This window comes from Pyrgilauda ruficollis, unplaced genomic scaffold, assembly GCF_017590135.1.
Source record: "Pyrgilauda ruficollis isolate IOZ18807 unplaced genomic scaffold, ASM1759013v1 scaffold81, whole genome shotgun sequence".
Lineage (NCBI taxonomy): Eukaryota > Metazoa > Chordata > Aves > Passeriformes > Passeridae > Pyrgilauda > Pyrgilauda ruficollis.
In genome coordinates, this window is record NW_024530044.1 from 282285 (window position 1) to 309407 (window position 27123).

A 27123-nucleotide genomic window follows, 5' to 3' on the forward strand; every position below is an offset into this window, starting at 1 on the left:
TGTGTAGATACAAAAGGTAACAAAAAGGAACTGGTAATTTAATATTTGGAATATGGTCATGTTATCATTAATTCTTGTAGATCAATATATTAATTTACTAATTAGTTTTATAAGAAAGTAACTAACCTTTGCTTTCAGTCATGGAATCTGTCTAGCAAAAAACCCTTGCTGCAACAAATATAAGGTTATTATTTGGCACATAAGGAAATGAAGACTTTCAGGTTGAACCTTATACTCTCACAATAAAGCACAATTATTTGGGTTCCATAGGGAGAGTTAGAGAGCATCCAAATGCTCCCCTACTGCAAACTCTGTGTATCCCCTGAACTTACCAATCCAAGTTAGGACAGAGCAATTGCAGCTTGCTATATATACTGACTTTTGAGATAATATAAAAGGATTACAGGTAAAGCTTTAAGTAGGTTGTAAGATGACACCAGGGTTAACTCTTGATGTGCGCTACAAATATTCAAATTATAATTATTTTTTAAAATGAGATAGCTTCCTCAAAAAAAAAAAAATCAATGCAATAGGTATAAATGGAACTTATTGTGAAATTTGGAAAGTGAACAATTTGTGAGTGAGAAAATCAAGTGTTACCCCACAATGCTAAAATTTGAGATGTATAAATGACAATTCTGTGACAGGGCCATATCCTGTATCACTCCCTCACTCAGGGCCCAACTCAGGCAGAGGTGCATTTTAAGGATTTAGAGATTGCCCCACAAATTAGAACATGCACAAAAGCGTGGTACAGCAGGGAGCACTGCTGAGGGCAGTAAAAATGAGAATTAACAAAGCAGCACAGCCCCAGTTACTGCGCAGTGTCCCACCCACCTTCCAGGCACAGTGAGGAGATCATGCTGCTGAGCAAAACAACACACAACTGCAGCAAGGCTGTCTTTGGAGCTCTTATTCCATACAATGGCTTCAGGTTTGTGACAGAGTTGAAATATGCTGGCAAAACAGCCTGAGGGGAACTACCTCACTGTTCATAAAGAGGGATTGTCATAGATCTGCTCCTTTCTGAATAATATCCTCCATTCCCAGCCAAACATTAGCAAGAATCAATGAATTATGGCAATTCTGCTAATAGAATTAAACTGCCATTACAATCATAAACTCATGATTTGAGAAATAGCAATAATAAAGTGCCTTATCTTCTGTAACCATCTTTTGGCCAATATGGTTTTTAGGTAAGTACCCATAGGCATTCAAGAGCAATGGTGCAGGTAGTTAGAAACTATTACAAGTCAGATGTCTTGACACAGTCTGCAACTACTGAGCCCTTTAACATGAGGTCTAAATTAATTTACAGCCTGTCCTGGTCTGTATTCCTGGTTCTTGGAAATTTACAGTTTCAATTTACTGTTTCTTCCCATGACTGAATGTTTCATAAACATAAGGAATATTAGTGGACATAGAGTTGGGGAATGGGGAAAAATCTGCAATTTTGCCCATTGTATCCTCATATATCACAAAGTAACTCTAAGAGTTCATCTAGAGATTTTGGTTTTTCTAAATCTTTTAATGGATGGGCATGTTCAAGATAAACTGAAGTCTAAAAAAATAGCATCCATACATAGACCCACACAAGTACAGAGCCTACTTTTGATATATAGAAACCTGTAAATATTCTCAGGTCAGTTTCTTGACGTGGGAATGCACTCATTCCTCTCCTACCTTCACTTTTTCATGAGTATAGATATTGCACTGGGTGTAGTTTGTCCAGGTCCTGTTGCTTTCTGGGTGTCTGAACCAATTCCCATTTGGGTCACAGATCTTCGTAACTTTTTCTGCAATCAAAGTTGACGGAATAAAAAAAACAAAAGAAGAAAAGTGAAAGAAAAACACAACAGTCAGCACTGAAATTCTCTTTCCTGATGCCAAGTATTTAATAAAGATTGGCAAACAAATGACAGCTTTATTAATATGACTAGGGAGACTTTGCTTGTTACTATGAATTCTGAGAAACTTGAGGCCGTTGCTTTTGCTTGGCAAGGGCAACCGATGATGTGATTCTCCTTAAGAAAACAAATAGATTTTCCCTCTCCAATCCATTAAGTATCAAAATACATGGAACTGACTGTTAGAGAACTACCAGATGAAGCAACAAGAATATTTAAATGTCTTGCTTAACATCCAAGATGGAAACTGAAGCCTAATATCCTACCTGTATAAATTAGTATTGGACAGGCAGGAAAACATAAATAGCAAAACTGCTCTAAGAACCAAACTGGAAACACAGTGATTTCTATCATCAAATAGAGACATGGAAAGAGCCTGGGAAATACAAAGAAATCCATGATATTTTCCACGTGCTTACAAAGCTTAGCCCACAGAAACAGGAAATGATTCGAAGTGGGAGAAACCCTTCGTCAACTTCAACTGTTAAACTGAGGTAAAGCAGTAAGTCGTATTTCTTCTTGTCTGTCAGAAAAGCTCATCTCTAAGAGGAAAAAAGTGCAATCTAACTTAAATTCCTACTGCCTAATCTACAGAATCCCTCAGGGACGCAGCTCAGAAAAGAAAATAACTAACTTGTCAGTTTTCTATGAGATAAAAGGAAAATGCCAATAACTTGTCCTGAGTTTCTGAAATCCTGGAGCATTAATGACTTGAGTGAGGGAAACAAGAGACATCAAGCCCCCAGACTCCCATTTCAGTGAGAAATATGTTGATGTAGAAGTCCATGCTCTCATACCTGATGGGTTGAAGTCCTGAAAGTAGTCAGGACAACGCTGCACCGACACGGTTCCGGCAGCAACGTCACTCCAGCACAACCAGCCATCCCAGGTCCTGTTGCAGTAAGGACCTGCAAAGAGGGAGAGACCTGGGAATAAAATAACTCTTGCTTCAGAATGGTCTTTCAAAGGTAAGATATAGGACTGGGTAAGGTAGGTTTGCAGCAATGGGGAAAAAAAGAGAAAAGATTTGGCAGTGGTTGATTAAAACTTCACTTAACAGAGACAGTTCCTTATACATACATTTCTTTGAACACATTTCAAAATCTTTTCTCCTTCACCTTGAAATGGCCTACATCTACAACTGGCAAACCTCAGATCTAGAACATGGTGGGAAAAACCCCTGAATCGATTCACGCTCAATAATGTACCTTAGCAAAGAGCCTCACACTTTCAAAGTCGGCTTTACTGAATTTATTTCTATTTTGGATGTACACCAAGCCTGTACATGTGTTTGCTCATGCACAGAAAACACAGTGCTATCCCAGAAGCCATGAGAAAGCCTGGCTGGGAGGCAGCCCCAGCTGCTCTGCCTCAGGCTGGGCTGAGCCTGCAGCAGCCACTGTGGACAAACACTTCCCTAAGTGCCCCAGGAACAGGGAATCCAGTGTCCCTCAAGAGCCTGTTCCAATGCCTCATTGCTCACACACATTTCAACATCTAAATAAACCTCCCTTGAGAATGAGCTGGCATGTCACAAACAGCTTCTTTCCCAAAAGGCACACAGAATGACTGTGTGCCTCCCTACAAATTTCAAGATGTTTTTATAATCTCGCTTCAGTTTTCTTTTAAAGGCTGATTAATGCCCCCATCTCAAAGGCTGCAGCTCTCAAACATCGTGTAATTCCTCCTCATCTGGATATTTTCCAATTTGCGCAGGTCCTTCAGAAGCTGTGAGGCCCCCTTATGCCGTGGGCATGAGCTTACACTGCCATATCTGTACCCACTCCTGACCTCCAGGCACTCACTTCCTCCAAAGAAGCATTTCAGAAGGGAAAAACCTCTTTGTAGAAGAGCACAATCACCTTTCCTTGCCTCAAAAGCCACCCAGCACTTCCAGGAGCTTCCAAGTGAATACAGCAACAGGTGGGGTGGCTGAGGTCAGCCCTGAGTGGCTTATCAGGAAAAGCAGTAATGACACCAGCACAACCCTCAGAGCAGGGAAACTGTGTGGATTAAGATACTTACAATTTTTAAAGGCAGATGTGACCAGGCAGACAGAGGTATAAAAAGAGCATGAAATGAAATAAGGTGGTAAGATTAATTAGTCATGATTTTTTTAATGTAGACATCTACTTAAATTAACATTTTCTTATTTCATCAGAAAGAAAAGCTTTGTGGTATATTTGAAGTGGTGCTATGGGCAGATAGTATAACATATTACTTCACGCATCCTGAAGTGATGTTTACAAAAAATTGGGAAAATAATGTTACAACCTAAAAAATGATTGCTAGCAAGACAAGAAATTAATATAACTACAGGACCCTGAATTACTACAATAATATCTGTTGACCACTTGCATTAGTAAAAGCTCAGGAGAAAGCAATCTCTACCTTCTTTCTTGTGAATAGGGTCCTGCATGATCTTCTGGTAGCATTCATACTGTGCTGTCATGATTTTATTCCGGGTAACGCTCAGCTGGACAAAGTCCATGGTGGAGTTCTGCTGTCCTTCAGCTGGAGAAGCAGTGGCAAAAAACTAAGAGGAAAAACAGTTCTTTTAGCAAACCACAAGTACAAGCTCCAATACAAACTTTTTCAGCATCAATCTTTGCAAATATTGTACTTAAATGTTTTACTGAAAGAGAGTGATCTTCAAATCTTATTACTGACAATATGATTTAATGTTTTTATGGTAATTCTTGCTACTGAATCTTGATAAACATGTGCTGAATGAGCATAGGGTAGGAACAATTGGCAATATTTGTAAATAAGAATAGCAATATGCATAGAAAGCACGGAGACAGTCAGAAGCATATGACCAGCTTTTGTAAAACCCAGTGAAATATAACAAAGTTTAGTTTAAAAGACCTTTCAGTCAGGCCCAGAAAGAACCTTTGCAAAAAAAGACCTTCCATATATTTTATGCACTGAAGCATTTAGCTTGTCCAGAGCTATTTGGTTTCTCTGCAGTCAGGTGAACCATAAAGTCAACCCTCAGAATAGAGAATGTTATTCAAAAGACAAGACATCCACTTTGATAGTTATTAAAATTAAAAATTAAAAAAAATCTTAGGAAAGTTGATCTTGACCAAAACCTGAACCTTTTAAATGCATTTTTAATAGTAGTTAAATATTTTATGGGAAGCTTCTAAGCTTCACAGAAAAACAAAGCTGCAGATTGAAATACTGTACCACTGTTGTACAAGGGATGAAATTACAATTTCTGAGGATGCCTCTGAATCCCAGTTAGTTGTCTTCTCCTCCTCTTCCTGGGGTCTGCAGGGTACTGCCTCTGTGTCACTTGTCCACTGCTACTGTTCTGAGCCAGCAGAGAATGTGCTGGATTCAGCAGAGGTAAAAACTAATTCTGTTCCTTTGCCAAAGGAATTTAACAGATAATAGAAGATAAAGATCCTGTTATGCAGAAGCTACATCTGAACACAAGGTTAGCTCTTTCTGTGCTTCCATATTAATAATTTCTATGGTACTCTCTATAGGGTTGTTAAAACTGGAAGTGATTTAAAAAATTCATAAGACTCACCATAGTAACCAATAAGAGGAGCAGCAAAAATGTGATCCAGATTTTTGTCATTTTTATATCTGCTGCAGTCAATCTTATGTTGTAGCTGAATGAACTCAAACTGCAACAGGAAAAAAAAAGAAAGAAATTTAGGAATTAATGAAAGCCAACACTGATAAAAGAGTTTCATATTTTATTTCTGAACTAAAATAAATTGATGGAGGTGCTCTCCATTTCTATTCATGCATAGTGATGCCATGTGAAATACATGGGGATGCCCCAAAACAAGGCACTGAGTTCCCCAGCACTGAGCTCCAGCAGCAGGGTTTTCCTGCTCTGCTGCCTCCAGTGCCTCCACCAACACCTCCAGAGGGTTTGTACCCTGCCACCAACCCCACAAACAGCCCCAGACACAAACTGCACTCTGGCCACCTCTGCCTCTGGGAGCCCACAGCAAACTGCAGGTCAGTTCCCTCAAATACACACATTTATTTCCCATTTTCTTCCCACCTCCTGCTATTTAGTTTTGACATTTCTGGAATAACTGATCTAGTGAGAAGCCACTTCGTCCCGAACTTCCAGCCTTGCAAGGATGGTATTAGCAATGCAAGAATTCATTGTGAGCTGTAAATTAGTTTCTGTACATGCAGAACCTGTAGTTTCTTTACCTGTCATTGGAAGAAAACACAAATACCCAAGCCAGGAATGACCACCTTACACTGTAGACTCTTCTTGGAATTGATTCTTGAAGTGAAAAATTCACCCAAAGCATGAAATACACACAATTATTTATGAAGCATGTAGAACACCTATTCAGTGTAACCCTTCTGTGACAAGTGCCTCAAAAGGTAGGGAAATGTCAAGGAGTTTTGTCTTTTAATATTTCAGTGTCCTGAATTATCCTGAGAAGATCACAAAGCTGAGCCTGGAACAGAGATAAGACCTTTTCTTCTGATTGCTTTGTGGCAAAAGACCTCTGAATACCCAGTTTAGTTATTACAACTACAGCACATTTCCAAAATCCAGGTATCTCACTGCAGCAGCATTAATGAAGCTATTCTCAGCTAAAATAAAAGCAATAGTGTGTGCATGAGCTTGGCTCCCTGGCACAGATGAATTCACTCCAACTCTCAGAATGTGATTTAAGACACATTCTAGGATTTGCATGCCCAAAATCCTCACCCAGCTCAGAGAGCCCACTGGCAGAGAATCCAGAGGGCTGCGGTGCTGTGCCGCACACAAACCTGCATCCTGGCCCAAGCCACACTCCCCTCACATCACAGCTGCTCTCATCTCTGCAAGTTTTCCTTTCCAGCAGTGATGTGCTGTGAGAGAATGGGGCATGACAAACAATTGGCTGTACAGAGATTACGGCACAAAAAGCTCATTTCACCCCTGTCCCAGTCACAAAAAGCAAACATTCAACATCCAACTCTTCTGCTGGGACTGGGTCCTCCTAATACAACTACAGTACAATAAACAGCTTCTTGCAGGACATATTAACACTAAATATGAGGTCACTGGTGTTTATTGCACAGCCTGCTGCAAAGACAAGAAATGTGTTGTAAAATCAGCTGTGCCTGTTTAACCCAGACTGAAGTTGTATCCATAACCTTCCTTCTATTTTCACCAGTGGCATGCAGTCCTGGAACACTGCTGCAAATTGCACAGGTGAACACTGCTGCAAATTGCACAGGTGAGGCTCTGAAACTCAAATCTGAAGGATCTTAAAACTCTTAAAGGAAGACAAATTAGTACACACGAAATATATCCTTGGTTTGAGCTACTAACTGCCTGGAAAATCCACATGATAAGAACTAAAGTGAATGGATAACTTTAAAGACCTTGATCTGCTAGCTAAAGAAAAATTTAAATATCTTTGTGAAGTGACTAAGGCTTGACTAAAATCAGACTTTAAAATATATCTAAATTAACAGAAGGGCAATATGAGCTGAATTCTGCATGACAACTGGGGGCAAGTGTGATTAATTCAAACTTATCACATGTTTCATTCATTTACAGCTGTGTCTGTTTTCCTAGGGGAAAAACCCCTGACCTTGTAAGGAAATTTGAAGTAATAACTTACTGTAAAGTAATTCAATAATATTTTCTCTCCCAAGTATGACAAAGCACATCTGTGCAGGGTTAAAACCCACAAATGATGCACACAGGAGAGGCTGAGAGATGAACCAAGTAGAAAATAGCAACAATAATTTAGTGTGTATTTTTCCATACATGTACACAAGAGTTCAAAATAATTTTCTCTACAATAGTTCCAAAAATCCTTATGCTAAAACAAATGTTGGATGAAAAATTCAAAATGCACGTTTGTATATTGCTCTCACTTAGCCTTGCTTATTTTAATTTATCTAGAAGATACAACATCATATAAACAAAGGCAGAAATTATCTGCTTTGATTCAGAGTCCAAGTTTATTTCTGTTTCACAGTATTAAAAGTCATCCCTTAGCTCAGTTCCTTTAGTGGTCCAAGTCCTTTCATACCTCGTAGTTCTGCAGACATTTCCTATCAACTGCTCCAGTACCTGCTGCTAAATTATTAAGTCTTCCCAGGAGATAAAATGTTAAGTGAAGCCTATAATGCACTTTATGCTTTCTACTCATTTCTCTCAGTTGCTAACATACAGAGAGAAAAAATCCCCAACCACTGCCCTTTTCTAGACATCACTACTTATGGACTTAATTACAAAATGCAGGATGAAGGTCATTCAGATGCCTGTTTGAACTGCAGGAAAGCATTTCTTGCATCACTACATGAATTCATTCACTCAACATTTATTCCAGTTAGTCTGGACAAGACCTTTCCAAGGAAAATGAAGAACTTTCTTAGGGATGGACAGCAATATATTCCATTGACTGAGGCAGAAAGCCAGTACTGCTAAGAAAGTCAAGCTGCTTTTATTAATCATCTGCTCTGATGAGATACAAACCAAAACGAATTCTCTGGAAGTTCCTTCCCTCTCAAAGCTGGGAGGTATTAGGCACACAAGAAATTAATAGTGAAAAGAGACCATTCTTAGGTTTCCTTAAACAATGATGCTTCCCAAGTTGTTCTGCTATTGTAAATCTGACAAGTCCATCATGGGGCAGAGAAAAGACCTGTACTGGATTGAGATTAATCTGAGTGTCCTGAATGAATCCACTCAGTGACAGTGGGAATCTGCACAAAAGTCAGGAGGGTTGGGGTTTACATGGCAGGTATTGACTGAAACTGAGATCTGGCAGTCTAAAAGGGAACACCAGAGAGAAAAGAATGTGGAATTCTAACAGGAAATCAGATCTTCCAGATCTTTGAAATATCATTTTTATTTCTGGTGCACGTTTGTGCATTTAGTGAAGACTGGGATAACTTAAACAAAACAAAACAAGGACAAAAAAGGAGCTGCAAGTAATGATACTCCCAAGGCCTGTGTTGTGTTTGTCACTGATAGCAGTGACACCTACTGAAGAACGAGGAATTAAAAAGGAACTGCAAGCTGGACTTAGCCAAAATAGTCACTGGTATAGCTTTAACAGATGTTCCCATTTCTCTTCCTCCTGCTTTCTCTACAGAGCCATCCTGCCTCATCAGCTGTTTCTACTTTTAACTTTTCCCCATCCTCCCAGGAGTAAGTGGCACCCTTGCTGAGCTCCAGACACTTCCCCTTTCAACCATACAGTAAAAGGTTAAAAAAAGGAGTCATTAAAAAGAAAAAAAAATCATTTTTTGAACTTGAAAACCACATTTTGTAAAAAACAAAAGCATAGACAGCTTCCACCTCAAGCAGTTCTCAAATCTGACTTCAAGCGAGAATGCAGCTCTGTGGGAGTGGGACAGGAGGGAGAGCTTATGGCACTGCAGGTCCATCCATAAATGCCCAAACATTTTTCATTAATTGGTAATCTTTAATTTGCCCAGAAGCCAAAAAAACAACCATTCCCAATGACAACAAAGGGAAAGCCACAAAACTTGTGCAGTGTGAATTATCTACCTTGCAGCGTGCTGTAACCTTGTAACACTGGACTTGAACATGTTTGCATACAGATACACGCCTTCATCTGAAAACGGGATCACAATGGGTATTTTCTTGACACTTTGCTGCTTCTGGTTCTTTTTGGAGGGAGGCATACAACTTCAAGTATTTAAAACCTCGGGCAGTGTTTGGTTGTTTCAGCCCAACATAAAGGCAAAACCTTTACTTTTCAAAGTGTCCCTAATTTGAATTTCTGCTCAAACTGCACTCGTAATAAAAAACTCCCCCAAACCAACAAAACTAGTAGCCTCAAATGGAATTACAGATAGAGTCTCCACTTGTATCTTCACTCACATAAACTTTCTGGGAAATACATCTCTGACTAAAAAGGCTTCACAAGTGGGCAGCACCAGCCAAGCAATAATACACACCAGATTCACTGAGTCCTGGACATGGACTGCAAAATCCCCACACCTACGTTAGAGAACAATGCAAGGCAGTCTGGAAATCTTCCTATTTGGGTAATCAGCCTTTTTTTCTGAGGGAATCACTTCTGCCAGGATTTGAACAAACTGCTCAATGGTATCCCATAATTGCTCACAGCTGTATGTGTGGGAATTACTCCATTCTCCTGACAATTATGGAGCTTGAAAGTAAAGGTAAATAAAATACAACATTCTCTCTCATAAAACACAAATATTCTCTCTCTACCTTTCTTTCCAGGAGTTTCCTAGGAAGAACTTCTGACACAATGGCATTTACTGTCTTCTTGAGGATTAAAAGAAATAGACACAGTGGCATATCCCAATTTATCCCCGAGTTATTCTACAGCACCTTCCTTGTGCAGGTGGCAGGTCAGCCCAGCAGGAGCAAGTCCTCACTGCTAAATTCCTGGGCCATGTGCTGTGCTGGTCTCATGGTGCAGGTCTGTGCAAGCAGGAAATTGGGACTGGCTCACCAGGATGTTTCACATCTTGTATCCTCTTTATTAGCACACTTTTTGCTTTTGTTTTTGCACCACTCTGGCTGCATGTCAGAGGCCTCGCAGAGATTGCAGAACCATCTGCATATGAGATTACAGAGATTAAATTACTCCTGGGTGCTTCTTCCCATGAATAGCTTTTGGCAACCATTCAGATAAGTTTTGTCACCTGCACCCAAGAGAAATTACTAGCAGTAATTGGCAACACTCGTGGCCAGTTCCAATAACGCCTAAAGTTGTAAGAACCTATGACAGAGTGATAGTGGTGCTAGTTTTCCTCTGTTTTCTAGCACTTCTTTTGAGCAGTTCACAGGTGTGGATGACACTGCAAGTTATTCTGAGAAGATCCAGTTAAAATCCAAACCAACAAAAAAAAACCCCAAAACTGAGCAAAAAGTGCCACCACAACAAAGCTCTTTAAATAAGATTTTGGAGGAGGGAATGTCTACAAGGTTCTTCCCCACGCATATTCTACAACTTCTGCCCTTGGTCAACATTTCTCCTCTCCACACAGCAGGCTGCAGAGTAGATTTTTTGTGGTTTTGTCCATCACACCAATTTTGGCTCTATAAAACAGGATTTCCACTGATAAAAATGGTAAGAATATTTTCTCCTTGATTTTACATTGAAAAGTCTTCTCTTGGCCCTTGTGCTTTCCATGCTTCCCCTGTAAATTATGAAGGCTCTGTCCCTCCTTGTCCAGTATGATGAACTTCCTACTGACTTCAGGACACATGAATCCAGGAGTACAGAGGGTGCAATGCCACAAGGAAGAATGGCAAGGACTCACTGAGGGTTATAGTTACAAGTCAGCAGGGTATCTAACCCTGCCAAAGAAATGCAGAGGAATTTTAAAAATATTGATGCAAAGTAAAATTATTTGTCTCTCCTGAGGAACTAGTTGTTAAAGGAAGGCAACAGAGATTCTGGCAAAATAAAATCTTTACCAAGAGACTGCTGGGGCTTTGCTGTCAAGAGATGCAACTGTGATTCCCAACAGTTTATAGTTCCTAATGCCTCCAGAGTTTCCAATGAGTGCTATTTGACTACTATTGTGTAAGCACATTGTTATTCCTTATTTTACAAGCTTAACCCTTTTTACAAGCCCCAACCCAGCTGTATCTTGATGCCTAAAATCCATCAGCACAGCCACATGTGCTGCCAGGCATAATTCCCCATGTTCACTTCAGAGTTCTGTGAGCCACAGCACTGAAATTCCAAAGTAATCACTCAAGCACAAAGCAAATTAAAAGGGAGGCTGCTCTGCTGAATGAAGTTATCTGTAAAAATCCACTATCAAACATCCCAGAAACAACTATTAACAGAAAGGAAGGAGATGGCAGAATAGCGAAATATTAAATTCTAATAGCTGATGGGTCAAGGTGGTTTAGTTTTGGTACTTCCCTTTTAAAAAATTTTTAAACTGTATTATATTCCTGTTATAATAATTTTTTAAAGTGGGTTGAAATATATCCAGTAAACTTCCCTGAAATTTTACTTCTTCCAAAACAACTGCTGTGATGTGGCACGGATGTTCCAATTAACATGCTATTTCAAATAAAAGGGAATAGCTCATAACATTCGCTCTTTTCCATGGATTTCATGCTATTAACAAGTTGGAGAGTTCCCACATTGTTACTAGGTATGTAAGTATTGTTACCTAATACATTTATATATGGATGATACTCTTAGCCATAGGATTTAATTTTAGGTAGTCCTGGCAGGAGCAGAGAGATGCACTAATGAGCCTCATGGTCCCTTTTGACCTCAGAAATCCTACAATATATGTGAAAACCTAGTATAGTCCTCCAAAGAAAATTTCTCCACCTTCAAGCAAAATTAGTTCTGTTTTGAATTAAAGCAAAAGCAGTATGAATTTATGAATTCATCAGACAGACCTTAGGACTTGTGTAACACCCCTGGTTGAGATGCTGAAGTGGGGTTTTTTTCCCAGCCAGTGCTGTTTAAAAGCTGCAGAGTGTACTGCTGCTCTGTGTGCCCCTTCCAGGCAGGGCTTTCTTTATTTGAATGACTCCTTTTGATGCTGTTTACCAAGTAATGACCCAAAAGAGACCCAAAGGTTTCTTTGTGAAAATGTTTACAGCATGAAGCAATTTTCTCAACTGGCTGAGTTTTAATAGTTTTTTGTTATTTCTTCATTGACACATGCTAATTTTACAAGAACAGTATTTCCACAGTTCAAAGACTTTTCTCAAGGTCAGAACAAGGCAGTGGGAAAATGGGTTAAGCAAAATGTACCAGGACTTTTGTTTTTTTCAGTTTGCCACTCAGGCTTTTTCTCATTGGCCCCAGCCCAGTTTGGCAGCTGAGCACATCCTATGAAACTTACAGGTTTTACACCAATTTCCTTTGGATTCACATTTGGAATCTAAACGTGAATTCAGTACATTTAGAATTTAGAAGTGTGAATATTTATGCACAAATATATTCTCATTCAGTTCTAAATAAAGCGATAAAGATTCAAAATACGATTTTTTAAATGCAATTGTTAATTTTCAGGTGGACAGTGGCACAGCAGCAGCTCAGAGCAGGATGGGGAGGGAGCAGGTGGCCAGGAAAGGGAACTGCTTTTGCCAGGATAAACAAAGGGCTGGTGCAGCCACTGCATCAGAACCGGTGTCCCAACTTTGGGTTCACCTTTGGTCAATGACTTGACCAGAACTGATGAACAAAGTGTAGCAACAAACTCTTCATGGAAATGTCAGAAGCACTATAGTCTTCTGGTTTTGTGTTGCACTTCTTTTTTTTTACTTAAAAAGCACCCCAAACACCAACCAAACAAAACCCCAAAACGAGAACTAAAATATCCCCAAGGCAGCTTTCACTCACAATAATTTTAGTCTGGCAAAGGATGAAATTTCAGATGGAATGTTCATGCCAAATATTTACATTTTCTCTCATTAGATATTTCTGATGCATTTACTAGTAAAAAAAACTTCAGGTAAATTCAAGGCAGCTTTAGAAAAATTAAGCTTGGTGTACTTATATAAAAGAAAATAAACCACCAGCTACTTCAAAGCCTTTACCAGGTCAACCTAAGTCACCACAGTTCAGAACATTTCCTCCTAAATTTAAAATTTCGCATGCCAGAAGTCAAAAGTGCAAGCTCTGGAATATTTCACCCTTTGAATATTAGACAATACATGTTATGCTGTGCTAAATTATCAAAACTACTAATCCATCCTGTAGAAAAGCCAAGAAAAAGCAGCAGCCAAAACCAAACTTTTGAATTCTACTGGTGTGCAGCTTGCCTCCCTTACTTTAATTAGATGCAGATATTCCCCATCTTTCCTATGTCTTTGCATCACTAAAATGGCACTTTAAGCTGAGCTCACACAGGCTGTAAAGAAGTGAGACTCAAAGTTAAACCAGAGGTAGATAATCTCAACAGTATGGAAGGAAATTACCTTCTGTATCTTTTTCTATACATGCATATTGGTATATGTATTTTTTGAGGTCCACACAGAGGAGGGCAAAGGCTTGGGAATGACCTCTAACAGGAGAAAATCAGGGATGCACATCACCAAAGGGCAGACTAAGAACACAACAACATCAAAGCTTTTCTCTTTACATCTAGAACCAGAGCCTGCCTTTTTATCATATGTACAGGGAGATCCTCTCTGTCTTTCTCCTCACAGACTGGCTGCAGAAGTCATCTTAAGGCAGCCATAAAGTAGGCAGTGATAGAAGGTTTTCCCACCCTCTGCCCACATTTCCTTCAGATGGTATGTACCAAGATATTGCTAAAGCAAATGTGTATTTTGCATCAACATTATTTTCTGTCAATCTGAGTTAACATTAGCTTTGCCAAACTGAGCAAAGTGTCACCTATGGCTGTTTCTAAGTCTTCTAAATGGGAATTACCTTCAGCTCCATCCACACCACAGGAATACCAACATAAGCAAAACTCTGACATGGGCCAAAGCATCCAGGGAAAAGAAACACTTTGCTAGAGATGTTGTCAGTTTAAAAGTCAATTACAGGATCAGGGAAATTATCTAACCATCTTAACAAAATGAGATCCTTGGAACAGAGGCAAACTGCTACCCAGTGGCTGCAGCAACCCCTCTCAGTATTCCTCATTCTGATCTGAACACAGAGGGCAAAAAATAACTGGCAGCAGTATAAATAAACTTGATTGTCTCAGCTTGTTTTGCTACATACGATCCCCCAAAGGGCACTTATGACTGTTTGGACAGGCAATGCCATTTTCAACCACCTAGAACATATCTGAGTGCTGATCTTTATGAACTATCATTGCTAATGCGCACTTACTTTTAAAAGAGTAATTTCTTTTTTGCCTGAGCTCAGTCTTTTAGTCTAAGTATCTAAGTAGAAATCTTTATCACTAAGTAGAAATCTTTATCACTAACTGAAATAATACATTTCTATATCTTTTCTGAAATACCACTTCAGCAAAATTTCTTCCACCTGAAACTGCATATATTCCTTACCTGAAAGTAAGAAGCTAAGCCTTTTCTAATTTTCAAATTTGTCCAGCAACTGCATCTTGAAGCCTTAATTCCCATTTTGAAATACCAGAGAGCAACAGTGCTGAAAACTGGGCAGGCACAAGAGCTTCTGCTGCCGTGAAGAGTTTGAACTAGCAGGAGCAGTGGGTGGGGGAGCTGACAATTTGGCTGGCACAGTCTGACAGCCACACACACACATTTCTGGGGGTCAGCACAGCCCTTGCTGCCGTGCCCAGAGCCAGGGGCAGTGCCACATCCCTCCCTTGTGCACGCTGGCTCTGTGTGCCTCGCTCTCTGTCTGCATCCCACACTGTCACACAAAGCCCTGTGCTCCCTGCACAGGGAGGCAGAGCTGTCACGGACAGTGCCAGCTGCAATCTGTAGGAAGCAGTGTGAATGTTTCCATGAATTCAGTTGAAGATCATATGCTCAGGGTGTGGCCGTGGGAAAGACCAGTCTATCTTACACGCGGTCCCTGAAGTCCAATTAGTGTTCCTTTAATTACAAACAGACTTTTCCATATCCTTTTGCAGCATCCCGCCCTCTTTTACCTGAATGAAAACCAAAACAAAATACTGTGGATGTTAAAAATGTTACATAAACCAGACACAAAAATCTCTATCTTGATAAACTGGAGTCTCACTTGGACAAGAATATGAAATACTACATATCAAATATAATAAAACATTACAAGCATTATAGCTACAGCAGAGGAATGTGCATCAAGCACAGCTATTCTGGTTATGAATTGCATGCAAATTTTATTTGTACATAAATTCATTTAAGCACATTTTCTCCCCTCCAGATGTAATATTATCAATAATATAAAAGGCAGGAAGTGTAATGGAAAATCTCAGTTTTAAGCTTGTCAAAATTGCAAGCAAATGAAAATTTTCCCTGCAAGCATGGAAAATATTATATGGCTTTAAATAGGTGCCCATATTTTCTGCATACTCACATCCTGCATTTATTTTTCTTGAGAAAAATAAACCTCACAGAAGCCTCAGACTGATTTCACACTCCAGAAAAGAGTCCTTGGCAGAAACAAAATGCATGGAATTTGATGGGAAGCTTTTATAAGGATGTCTACCCAAATTAAGTTAAAAAAGAATCATTTGAGTTTGTATTTGCACAGAGCAGATCCTGCCATCCTTAAGTCAGTATCTCAAATGCCAGTGCAGAACTCACAGGCATTAGTTTGGCTTTGATGCACAGCTTGGACATCAAACTTGCAGGCATTACTTTCCTCAGACTGAGTTACCAAAACTCACTAAGTAATGCACTTGGCATGCATTTTTCATTTTTTTTCCTATATTCTTTAACTTAAGACACCTCAAAGGCTCATCCATTTCATGCACCTGCAGAAACTCTGGACTTGCACCCCTCAACTGCGACCCTCTCAAAGCTGTATTTGTGTATCCTGTCCCACAGAGCATGTGAAAACTCAAATTTCATCTTGCTGAGAAATTCTGTTCACAGCTGCTTGCTTGGCAGAGATTTGGATGGGGAGGGAAGGGAGGGAGGGAGGAGGGAGAGACAATTTTCCAAGCAATAGGGAAAAACAGTACAGAACTTTCATCATCAATGGCCTTGACATGGCTGGAGCCAACGGAAACAACATCGCCCAAGCGGCTCCATGCGAGGGAACCATTCACAAATAAAACATCTCCTGCATTTATTTCTATCATGGTAGCTTATGCCAAGCTTCCTTTGGTGAAATCCAGATTTCTCCTGCATTGGCTTCCTCCTGCTGTTGATAGAGCAGGATATTTGCTGAAACAAGCAGGTGATGAATGAGTATTCTGAATTAGTCAGCATTTATGCTGGAGAGAGAATTGTGTTCTCTTCCGAAGCTCTAAGAACAACTGGCTGTGTTTTTCCAAAGGAGAAAACAAACACAGGATTTCTGTACTGAATTCTAACTGGATGCAAGTCCTGCTGGCAGGTGAATTCCATAACAGGTACGTGTCTTACTGGCCCTGTCAGTGATTTTATGGAAGCAAAAATGCCTGGCAATTGGTACAGGCCTACACCACACCAAGAACAGGCAACATTTCATGAGGCAACTTCTCATTGCCATAACTCCTCCAGGATTCCAAAAGAAATGCAAATTTGCAGGAATTAAAGCCTGGTTGGTTTCCTCCCCGACCAGTAAATCTATTTCCCTTTCTCAAGAGAGCATTAGAAAACAAGTACTACACAAGTCTATTTTACTACCACTCAGCGATGAGTATAGCGTACAGAAACCACAAAATCATTTTTATTCTTGGTGTTCCCTTGTGATATCCCAAGCCTTTACTGATTCTGCAGTGCCAAACACTTCCTGCACATCATTACAAAACTAGTGACATTTTACTGACAGCATTAGTTATTCCAGATATCATACCAATGTCTTAGAGAAGGAAGAAAAATACTTTTAGCTTTGTCTAAGCCAAGAATGGATTAGATAAAAACCTTGATTAAGAAGGACACTGAAAACTTTATCTGTGTTTCGGGTTTCTATTCTAAAAGACATAATTTCCCAAATATTAATTTGGTAAGATGTTGAGATATCAGAAAGCATCATTTGCAACCACCAGAATAAGTAAATCCACTCTCTTGTCATTGCCACCAGGCAACTTCTATCTATCTTTGTAATCATTGTTGATCCTCAGGCTGCTTCATTACACCACTTTACAAAGCTTTGGAGAACAGAAAGAAATTTTTGATGAGTGTTTTTAAGGAACAGAGAACTTGAAATCTGGAGTGGCCATCACCCAGAGATCTGAACTCTGAACCCCACTTGGCTGGTGATCTCTGAGGGTCAGACATTACATGAAATATTACATCTGTTGGGAATCAGACTACCAAAGTGATGGGAAGTTCAGTCTAATCCAAATGTGGGAGCCAAGTCAGCTACTGAAAATACAAATGCTATAAAATGTAAAATCATTACCCTGTGAAGAAAATGGTTTCAGTCCTAGCAAGAAAATCATAAAAAATAGCCCTTCAATGCAGTTTTCTTGTAAGGTCACAGAGATAACTTCTGGATTCTTGGAAAAAAAAAAAAAAAAAGAATATAAAGGACAGACAAGAGGAAGAGAATTTAAATAAACTGATTCTAAATCAAAGTTGAGTTGAGAGTCAGTTGATATATTCACTAAGGGCTTTGTGAAGGAATTCTTAAGGCATGTGTGGCTCTTACAGACATATCTATTGTGGGTGGTATTTTAACCAGTTTCGTGTCTGACAGTCTGTGGAATATAAATAGATTTCAGCTTCTAATACAGATATAATTTTCCTTTTCTATAGGAGTGAGTACCAGTGAGAAAGTGCAGTGTGTTTAGAACCAGTCCACTTATATTTACAGTTTTTCAGCAGCCTACAAAAACTGGCAGTTTTGAAGGCCATAAGTAATAAAACCTTTAATGTGTTGGAGAAAAAAATTAAAAAAAAGAAAGGAATTTAAGCTATTTGCCCACCACCACTTTGCACACTGTGTCACAACTGAGGTTTAAATATCCATTCAGCAACTGGCAATTGATTTATCATTCATTTCTGTTGGGATTGTCATCAGAAGAACTGCAAATGGAGAGTAAAATTCCTTGGGTTAGGAGAAAACCCAGAGAAATTAAAAGTCGGGAAAATATAAACCAATATTTCTGCTAGTACATTAGCAGTCATTTATCATCTGCACCAGCTTTTCACCTGGAGTTGTGAAGTACTGCCTCTGAGAGGGTCTCAGGACAAAAATCCCTTCTAAGGCTGTGGTTTGGATATTAATGCCTCTCACTAGGGACACCTGAGTTAAAAGGAGCATCTCCCACAAGGAATTCTAAGTGTGAAATGCTATGTGTGACTCAAGTGAGACAATCTACCGGAACATTTTCTTTGCTCCTAAGAAACATGAGAGAGACTCTTCCCATGCTGAGAAGGCACCACGACCTAAGGTGACCTCCTGCCTCCAGCTCTATCCCCTTCTCATTTCTTTTACACATCATCACAAAGCAATCACAGCTCTTAAGCAGGCCATCCTGACAGAGGACAAGAATATTGAGGAAGGACAGGAACCATGAGAAAATTACTTGTCAGAGAATGTATTCCTAGACAAAAATGTGAAAAACCCTACAATGTACCTTAAAATAGCTCGTGTAAAATGTTAGTGCTAAGTATCCATTTAACACCACAGCACATTCAAAATCCAACACCTGATAATTACCATTAATGAGGATAAATTTTAAAATCTGCAGACATCAGAGTCAAGCCTTCACTTAGATTTTGAAACACTCAAACTAAAAATGGTTTTGAAAAACTCTACGGTCCTTTTAGTTGGGAAATTTATTCACAGTGGTCGAAGTACACCAAGGAATTCTCAAATCTCCGCACTCCAAACAAAACAAAGGAACTGAAAGGGTGTTAACTTCGGAAGTTAACTTGAGCTTTTTAAGTACCAGCACCATCAGCTATTTTGCTCTCCAAAAAATACCCCAGAGACATCTACAACCTACCTGCTGGTGCAGTGGAAATGGACCTACCCAGCTAATTAGGATCATCCTTTTTAAATTTACCTTTTACAATAGCAAAAGGTGACCAACACATACAAATATTGCAGAGAGCACAGAACCATTAGAAATAAACCTCTGTCTCTCATTTTGCCTTCTCCAGCCTGCAGGTGGGGCGATCAGTCTCTAGTCCAGCCTCCATTTACACCGTGGTTGCTCTCAATTGTAACTGCACTTAGATCAAGACCAAAGGCTGAATTTGAATTCCCTGCCTCTCACAGAGTTCCTCTGAGATGCCCTGAGGGTGTAAGAGACACTTGCCAAACCTGGCCCTGATGGATCTGCTGCATCTTGCTGGACTGAGCCAGTCCTGCTGGGCTTCCCAGGAAGCAGCAGGTGCATGAGTGCTGGGTCATCCCATTCCACCCCTAACATGAACACTACAAACCCTTCCCCTACAAGGAGCTGAGCTGAAGGAACAGGAATAATAACAATTTTTTTTTTAAATGAGCCCCTCCTAACTAAACCCACACCAAAAATTTGATGAAGAGTAAAAAAATCACACAGCATGTTTGCATTCTGTTCAGTTTCACTGAAGTCACCGAGTCATTACATGGCACAGCAGAAGCAAACGAGTCAGAAACAAAGGTCCTGAGAAAAGGGGGTACACACACTGGGCCACCTCCAAGGGGCAAATAAAGGGCACACTGCTACTTACAGCTTTTAGAGAAACCCCAATAAGAGTCAAGAGAGAAGGATGAAAATTTTTGGTGAGCTCCCACCACAGAGCTGACCGCTCACCTCAGCAGGGCTGTCAGCATCTGGAACACGAGTGAAGCAGATTTGCAGTGGCTGCAGTGGAGCAGTTTTGCAGTGGAGCAGATTTGCAGTGGCTGCAGTGGAGCAGATTTGCAGTGGCTGCAGTGGAGCAGATTTGCAGTGGCTGCAAGTGGAGCAGCCCCAGGACAGATGAGCACTGGGGCTGTCCTTACTTTGTCCTGTTTACACAGCCCTTTCTGCAGGAAATGGCTCCTCCCAGGGCTGAAGGGACCAAAAGAGTCAAGTGATCTTTAAGTGCAGAGAGGAGGTGGAGGAAAGGGTGGTATTCTTTCCCATCAAAGATCATTTTTACTTACATATGATCCTTTGTTGAGCTTAGACTCTTGTTTCTGAGGCTGTAATTGACACTGATGAGCTTTGCCAAGCAGCCCTAAAAACAGCAACTCTGAAGGTATAACCTTCCAAAAGCAGTACAGGAGCACCCTTCTCTGCTAACCAAGGGAGCTCCAAGAAATGTATCTTGGTAGAGACAATATTTGGCAAAGAGATGTGTATACTCAAGGGGAAATGCTATTCTGCACTAAAACCAGGCTGTGAATCTAGATAGTCCCTTGAACAATTATTAAACTGGTGCTCTCAAGTATTTTCACCACATCTGGAAGAGCTGAAAAACCCAAACAGAACATGCACTAAAAATACATAAATAAATAAATAGATAAATAAATGAAGTGCATCCGTGCATCCTCTGCTCACATTGCTCTGTGAGCTCTAAGTTTTGCTCAAGGACTCTTCCATGGGCCTTTTGGTGACTGTTCAGCTGGAAATTAAGGGTCCAAGAGATTTTTGTGAAGGCTGAAAGGGATATCCTGAGTCCCAGCCACCAGCCTGACAATGCACCTTCCAAAAGCCAGGACTCTGGGGACTGTGTTAGGAGCATCACTCATTACTGCCCTGTGTGCTCATGGAGCCTTCTTATAATTCCACTTTAGCTATTAAAAATGTTCGTTAGTAAATGTTAAAAATGTTTTGTTTATGAAAGATCCTACACTTTAAGCAACAGGTTCCTACTCTATAAAAATCGAACATGACTTTAATTACATCCTGTTTCTCAATATATTCAGGTAGTGAGCTTTGAAAGGTACACTGCGTAATTCTAATATATTTATTGGGAAAAATAATTTGCACAATTTAGGCTGTGGAAAGTCTATTTCTAACTTCACTTTCATTTGTAATTGACCTCTTACTAGTGTAACTTGAAATTTTCTTTATGACAATCTGTTCTAGGCTTCAAGGCAAAAAAAAAATTCCAAACCAAAACCAAAATTCAAACAAAACAAGACAAAAACCCCACCCAGTTTATGTTAAACTGTCATTGAAAACCTATGCATCTCCTGCTGTTTTCTACCATAAAATATTTTTTTATGGTAGAAATGCATTCTCAAATGCATTTCTCTCAGCACCATCCCCTCTCCTGCAGGACTGTGACATAGGTGGAGATGATCACCGTGGGACTGGATTAGTTTCTTGGCAGAAGTGTTTATGACGTACTTGCTGCTCCATCCTAAGGTTTGTCAGCATTCCCTGTCCTAGCTGGATCTACACCCCAGAGGGACAGCTGAGGAATTATTGCAGAAAGCCAGTGTCTGAGCTCTGGATTTCAGAATTAGCTGCATTTATGTCCAAGGGATGAAATGCTTCAATAATTTCTCATTATTGCATGCTACTTCCTATTTGTACTGAAGCTTATAAAAGTAAGAAAGCAGAGCTGCCTAAATTATAAAACTCTAACATTTCTAAAGGCAAATCTTTACACTCTTAAGACAAATTTACATCCCATGCAAGAGTGAAAGAGCTACAAACTCTTCAAAACTGTGAAGTTCTCTGAGCTGTCTCATTTTTTGGTGCACCTAGCAGTTAATTTGAATTAAGGTATTTTAATTTAACTGCAGAGACAGACTTGTTGAGACAACTACAAATGTGAGTCTTCACACATTTATCATTCTCCCTGGGCTACTTCTCACAGCTTGATGGCACATTGGGAACTGACTGCTCCGTGGCATTTCTGCAGGGTTACTCCCCTGGAGTGCCTTGTGCCTTGCCAGCCCTTCCTGCCCAGAAGAAACCTGAGTGTGATCCTGGCTCTCCCCTCATAACCTTCTTCATTACAGAAACTGTGATCTTGTTTCATTTATTCTTTCTATACTTCATTGGCCTTACTATCATGAGGAAAAACACAGTTATTGAAATGTAACTAACTTATTGAGGACATCAAAAATTATTAAAATGCACAATGCTTGATGCTGACATTATTAATCCAATGTCTTGTGGATGAAGGAAGAAGCAAAATTTTGATCCTGCCCTCAATAACCCAGATGTTCAAATGGTGTTTGTGCACAGCTCCTCACCATTCCTGGAGAAGTGAAGTTGTACTCTGAGCAAATGCTTAGAGGGCAAATAAGAATTTTGTCGCTCTGACAAAATCTGACTCTGTTTGACCCACAAGTTTAGTAAAGTAAAAAGGAAAGTTAGGGAGTTGTTGTTGATCAAGGCTTCAAACAAAACACAAGCGTGCCTTCCTTTCTGTGCTAATTCTAGGAGGAGAAGGAAGTAAACACAATTAATGGCTGATAATTATAAAAATACTGTGTTTCTTTATATAGTGCAGCATATAGCTTTCATAAACACTGAAGATGTTACATTCCACTCCTTTCAGTCAAGTCTGGATAATATTACATACTATCATTGTTAGCTAAATGTGTAGTTAGATTAAAGATATGTGAGTATCAAAGTACTAAGTAGTTCCCAAGACTATTAAGGAGAAATTATTTTTTTTTCTGTAAACAAGTCATTGAAAACAATTAAATTCAGTTTCTTAAGGGGTCATATACTTTTTTCCCCCCATTTCAGGAATCATCATGCACAAGGCATATACAGAAATTAAAAGCAGGACACTAAAGCTCACTGGTCTATATCTGATTCAGGATGGGAAATTCTATGTCCTGAGTATAAAGGTTTCAATTCAATTACACCTGTGAAACAATATTAAGTATTCTAAAATAAACGAAAAGCATGAATTGCATTGCAAAAATATAATATCCTGACCCCTGAAATATTCTGATCCCTGAAAACAACATGTCACAGCTAACAAATCAAAAACATCTGTTTCCACAACACTAATGGGTCTTAAGAGCAATTTGTTGTGGAGACGAACTTTTAAAAACTTAAGGAGAAAAAAAAAAAGGAATCATCAGGATGGGACAGAAGGTAACAGTGGGGAAAAGAGCTCAATCCCAGTATCTGGAAACAAACTGGCACATTTTCTTCAGCTCATTGGAAACCTGGCACGTTTATCAGTTTTACAACATTCTCCAGCTACAGCTGCAAGGTACAAATATGCACAGGACATGGTATGAACATAGAGTATGATCATATACAGACCCCCTGGAACCTTTCAAGCCTGAACATTTCTGGTCCTTCTGTTACAAAAGTTACCTAATAACCACTTAAAATTTGTAAAAGCTAAACTACTTATTCAGTTAGGTGCAATAGCCAGGAGCCAAATCACAAATTAGGAGCAAAGGAAAACAAAACCAAGTTTATCAACAAATACAACCATCTTTGACTTGAGACCAGATTATTAGTAGCAAGTTCTCTCTGACCTGACTCATTTTGGAGACATGTGGTTTACATATGCTGTTTCTACAGCTGCAGATCTGCATGTTGGGACATAAAAATTTTGTACAAATTTAGAGTAAGTGGGGTGAGATGGTGCTGAGGCTGGTGCCCAAAGTTTAGGAATGGATGCACAAATTCAGCTCCTCAAATAAGAAGCTGCATAGTTGGATAAGCCAAGTAGCCTTTTGTATATTTAATGCTCTTGCAAGCTCCATCATATTATGAACAGAGTGCACAGAGGCACAATAATTTATCAAATAGGAGCAATTTGAAACTAAGCTTATGAATGTTTGCTGAACTAAGGCTGATAAGATGATGCTACGACAGGTCTCAGTGCAAAAACACTTATCAGTTTACCAAGAGCTGGACTTACTCCCTCAGAAGTGAATGTATTTTCCTGTCTCTCACCTAATGCAGGAATATTGTTAACACTTCTTCATGAGCCACTGCAACAGTATGTAGATGCTAGAAAAATACATTTTTTTTCCCCCAGCACAACACCTGTAAGTAAATAATGATAAATTCTAAAAGAGCACCCTAAAACATTCTGTAACCACAAGTTATGCTGATCAATGCTTCCCCTACCTCATATTCATCACACAGCTTTCCTCCTAAAAGGCTAATTAATTTAATCTAATCAGATTATCAAACTTTCTTTAAGGAGAATATGGATGCTGATAAATAAATAAAATTTAAACCACACATATCTTATTAGTTTACCTATTACAGAACGCAGGAACCATAAATAGGAGTCACCACTGGAAAACATCTATTTGTCCACACAGGTAATGTGTGGCAAATGTGTTTTTCTTTGAATGATTATGTTTACTGATTTATATCAGTGAAGGATGACAAACATTTCCAGTGAGCTCAATCCTACTTCCCTGAGAAGAAAACAAAAACAAGGAGCAGCACCAGCTGCTTGGCAGGACTGTGCTGGAATGATAACATGGTCTCAGAGCGCTCTTGCTCAGGCCATGGAATTAATTACTGGTGAGTAATTAATTCAGCCCCAGCACTGACAGTTGCTTCACCTTGCCCAGCAAAGAGCCTGTTTTGCTCATGGTGCTCAGTGCCTCCACGCAGAGCTTCTCCAGAATTAGTTCTGCATGCACTGCGCATCTCGAGCAATATTAGAACTAAGGAGGGGACCATGCCAAACTATGAAATATGTACATCTAGAAAAGATTTGTGGACAAGGACAATTTGATATACCACTAGCATAAAACTCTGTACTACATCTACCTGAAACAAAGCAACAAACCCTATTTTATTTAATAATATCCACCCACTAATTTGAGTGAATCTTCATTAGCGATCCAGTTCTAATTAGAAAATTAGTATGAACTGGTTCTACAGCTCATTCTGCAAAACTCTCATCATCCTCCAACTTAACAGACCCTTGTTCATAAAAAGATGACACTTATTTCTAAGAGAATGGAAAATTATCAATCTGAATTTAAAAAAAAAATAACAAGGGAAGGGGACAAAGAAACAAGCTAAAATTATACAAAAGTACTTTTATACAAAGTGACAAAGGAAGAATAGCAACCAGAAAAAAAAATTTAACCCGAAAGGCAAAAAAGAAAACCAACAAAACCACACACCCAACAAAGCCACACCACATCAAAGAAACTCAACCACAAGCTCCTCTGAAACTGTGTGATTGTGTAGATTTCTACGCTTCCTTGGATAATGTTCCAGATTTGTTGGAAATCTGGACAGGACTTGCATGAGAACAGGCTTTCTGATGATATTTTAGATACTCCCAGGTTATAAGTCTGCCAGAAAAAATGCAAGAGCAGCCTTTTTCCATAGTAGTTTTGTACTTGGATTCCAACTCCACCAAAAGAGGAGGAACTGCAGAGCTGTGTAAACTTAGAGAGAGATCAGTCACAAAACTTCCCATTTTCCTGACCAGTGCACAATATGGTACAGCCTGAATTTTGGGAAAGACTCAAGAGAACTCTGATTTCATTCAAGTCACTTCAGCCTTTTCTAGTTTTGAAAATGTATTAATTGGTGCTATTTAAAACAAACGCCTGACAGGAGTCACAGCACTATTCAGTTGGTTACCAAATGGTTTTCTAATGAAGAGCAAGGATTTCTGTCTTGAGCACTGTGCTGTGAGCTGAACAGGAAGGATTCCTGCACCTTACAGATATGGCTGGGAAATAAAGCAGGATGTTGCAAAGGTTACCTTCCTCACAAAAAACAAGGAAAAAATTAAAGTCATTACAGGACTGTGAAAAGGGATCTTCCATCAGCAACAACAATAACACGCTATATTTTGGAAGGGAAAAAAAAAGCCAACCTAACAACTGATTTTTTGTTACTCTTTAGTGCTGGCAAAAAAACTAGAGGCATTTCATTCCTGAAAACAATGACATAACCACAACTTCCACTCATGTATCTTGCACTTCTTTGCAAGAGATGCAACTTAGAAACTGGTGTTCTGAAAACCACGCTCTCGTGCAGTCAAGACAAAGTTAATTAAAAAGTCTTCTGGGAGAGGAGGTTCCTGGCTCAAACACCTTTTGTGTTTTTGACATAGGTTTGCTTCTGTGCTTTGTTTTATTACAACACATACTCTCTGGTTTTATGGGGAGAGAACAGTAGGTTCTTCCAGAGGGTTGCAGAAAAGTGGAAATCCTTTATCTTGACATTTGTGGATAAAGACAGCTTTGGAAATGCATCTTTGGAAAGCCCTAGACTCTTGGAGAATAGGAAAAGGAATGAAGACACATTTGGTTATTACACAGATTCTGGCAGATGAAGAGTCAATAGGATCTAAGGAACACAAAGCAAAATGAAAATAATTACTTCCATCTCTTGAGGTATTTACCTTTTCAGCTGGGAAAAAAGGTCTACATATTGACAAATTCCCAGGAGCAGCACTGGCTTGTCTTTGAAAGCTCAGGCTCTGCAAAGTGGGGCAGGAAGGACAGCTGAATCTCTTCAAACAGAGAAGTTGCTAGATAAGTTGGTGCCCTTCCTGTTAAGCCAAAAGGGCCCCAAACACACAGAATCCATATGACCCATGACATCATCAAACACTGGAAGTTGTTAACCAAATGCCCAATGTCAGGAAACAACTATCTGTCTGTGACAAACTGAGTTCTTCCCTCTCTCTAGGACTGGAACTAATTTATTTTCTGTCAAAGTTTGCTTACAGCCTTTCTCTCTCTTCTCTCATCAAAACAAGCATTTTCAGCAGTCATTTACAGGTTACCCCTCTGGCAACCCAAAAGAAATTGGTTTTAACCTGCTTTGTGGTCCCCTTACTGGAATGATATCTACCAAAAAAACCCAG

The 27123-nt window shown here is 39.6% G+C and overlaps 1 protein-coding gene across 1 annotated transcript in view; it reads right to left on the reverse strand.

Moving 5' to 3' along the window:
- The window catches only part of CALCRL (calcitonin receptor like receptor), a 62754-nt gene that overhangs the window by 24475 nt on the left and 11156 nt on the right, over window positions 1-27123 (reverse strand). The window contains exons 2-5 of the mRNA XM_041487596.1: window positions 5449-5548; window positions 4299-4443; window positions 2705-2815; window positions 1684-1796 (exon numbers count right to left, since the gene is read on the reverse strand). Of these exons, the coding sequence (XP_041343530.1) occupies window positions 1684-1796; window positions 2705-2815; window positions 4299-4443; window positions 5449-5499 (420 nt within the window). The 5' untranslated portion in view covers window positions 5500-5548. The remainder of the gene's footprint in view (window positions 1-1683; window positions 1797-2704; window positions 2816-4298; window positions 4444-5448; window positions 5549-27123) is intronic.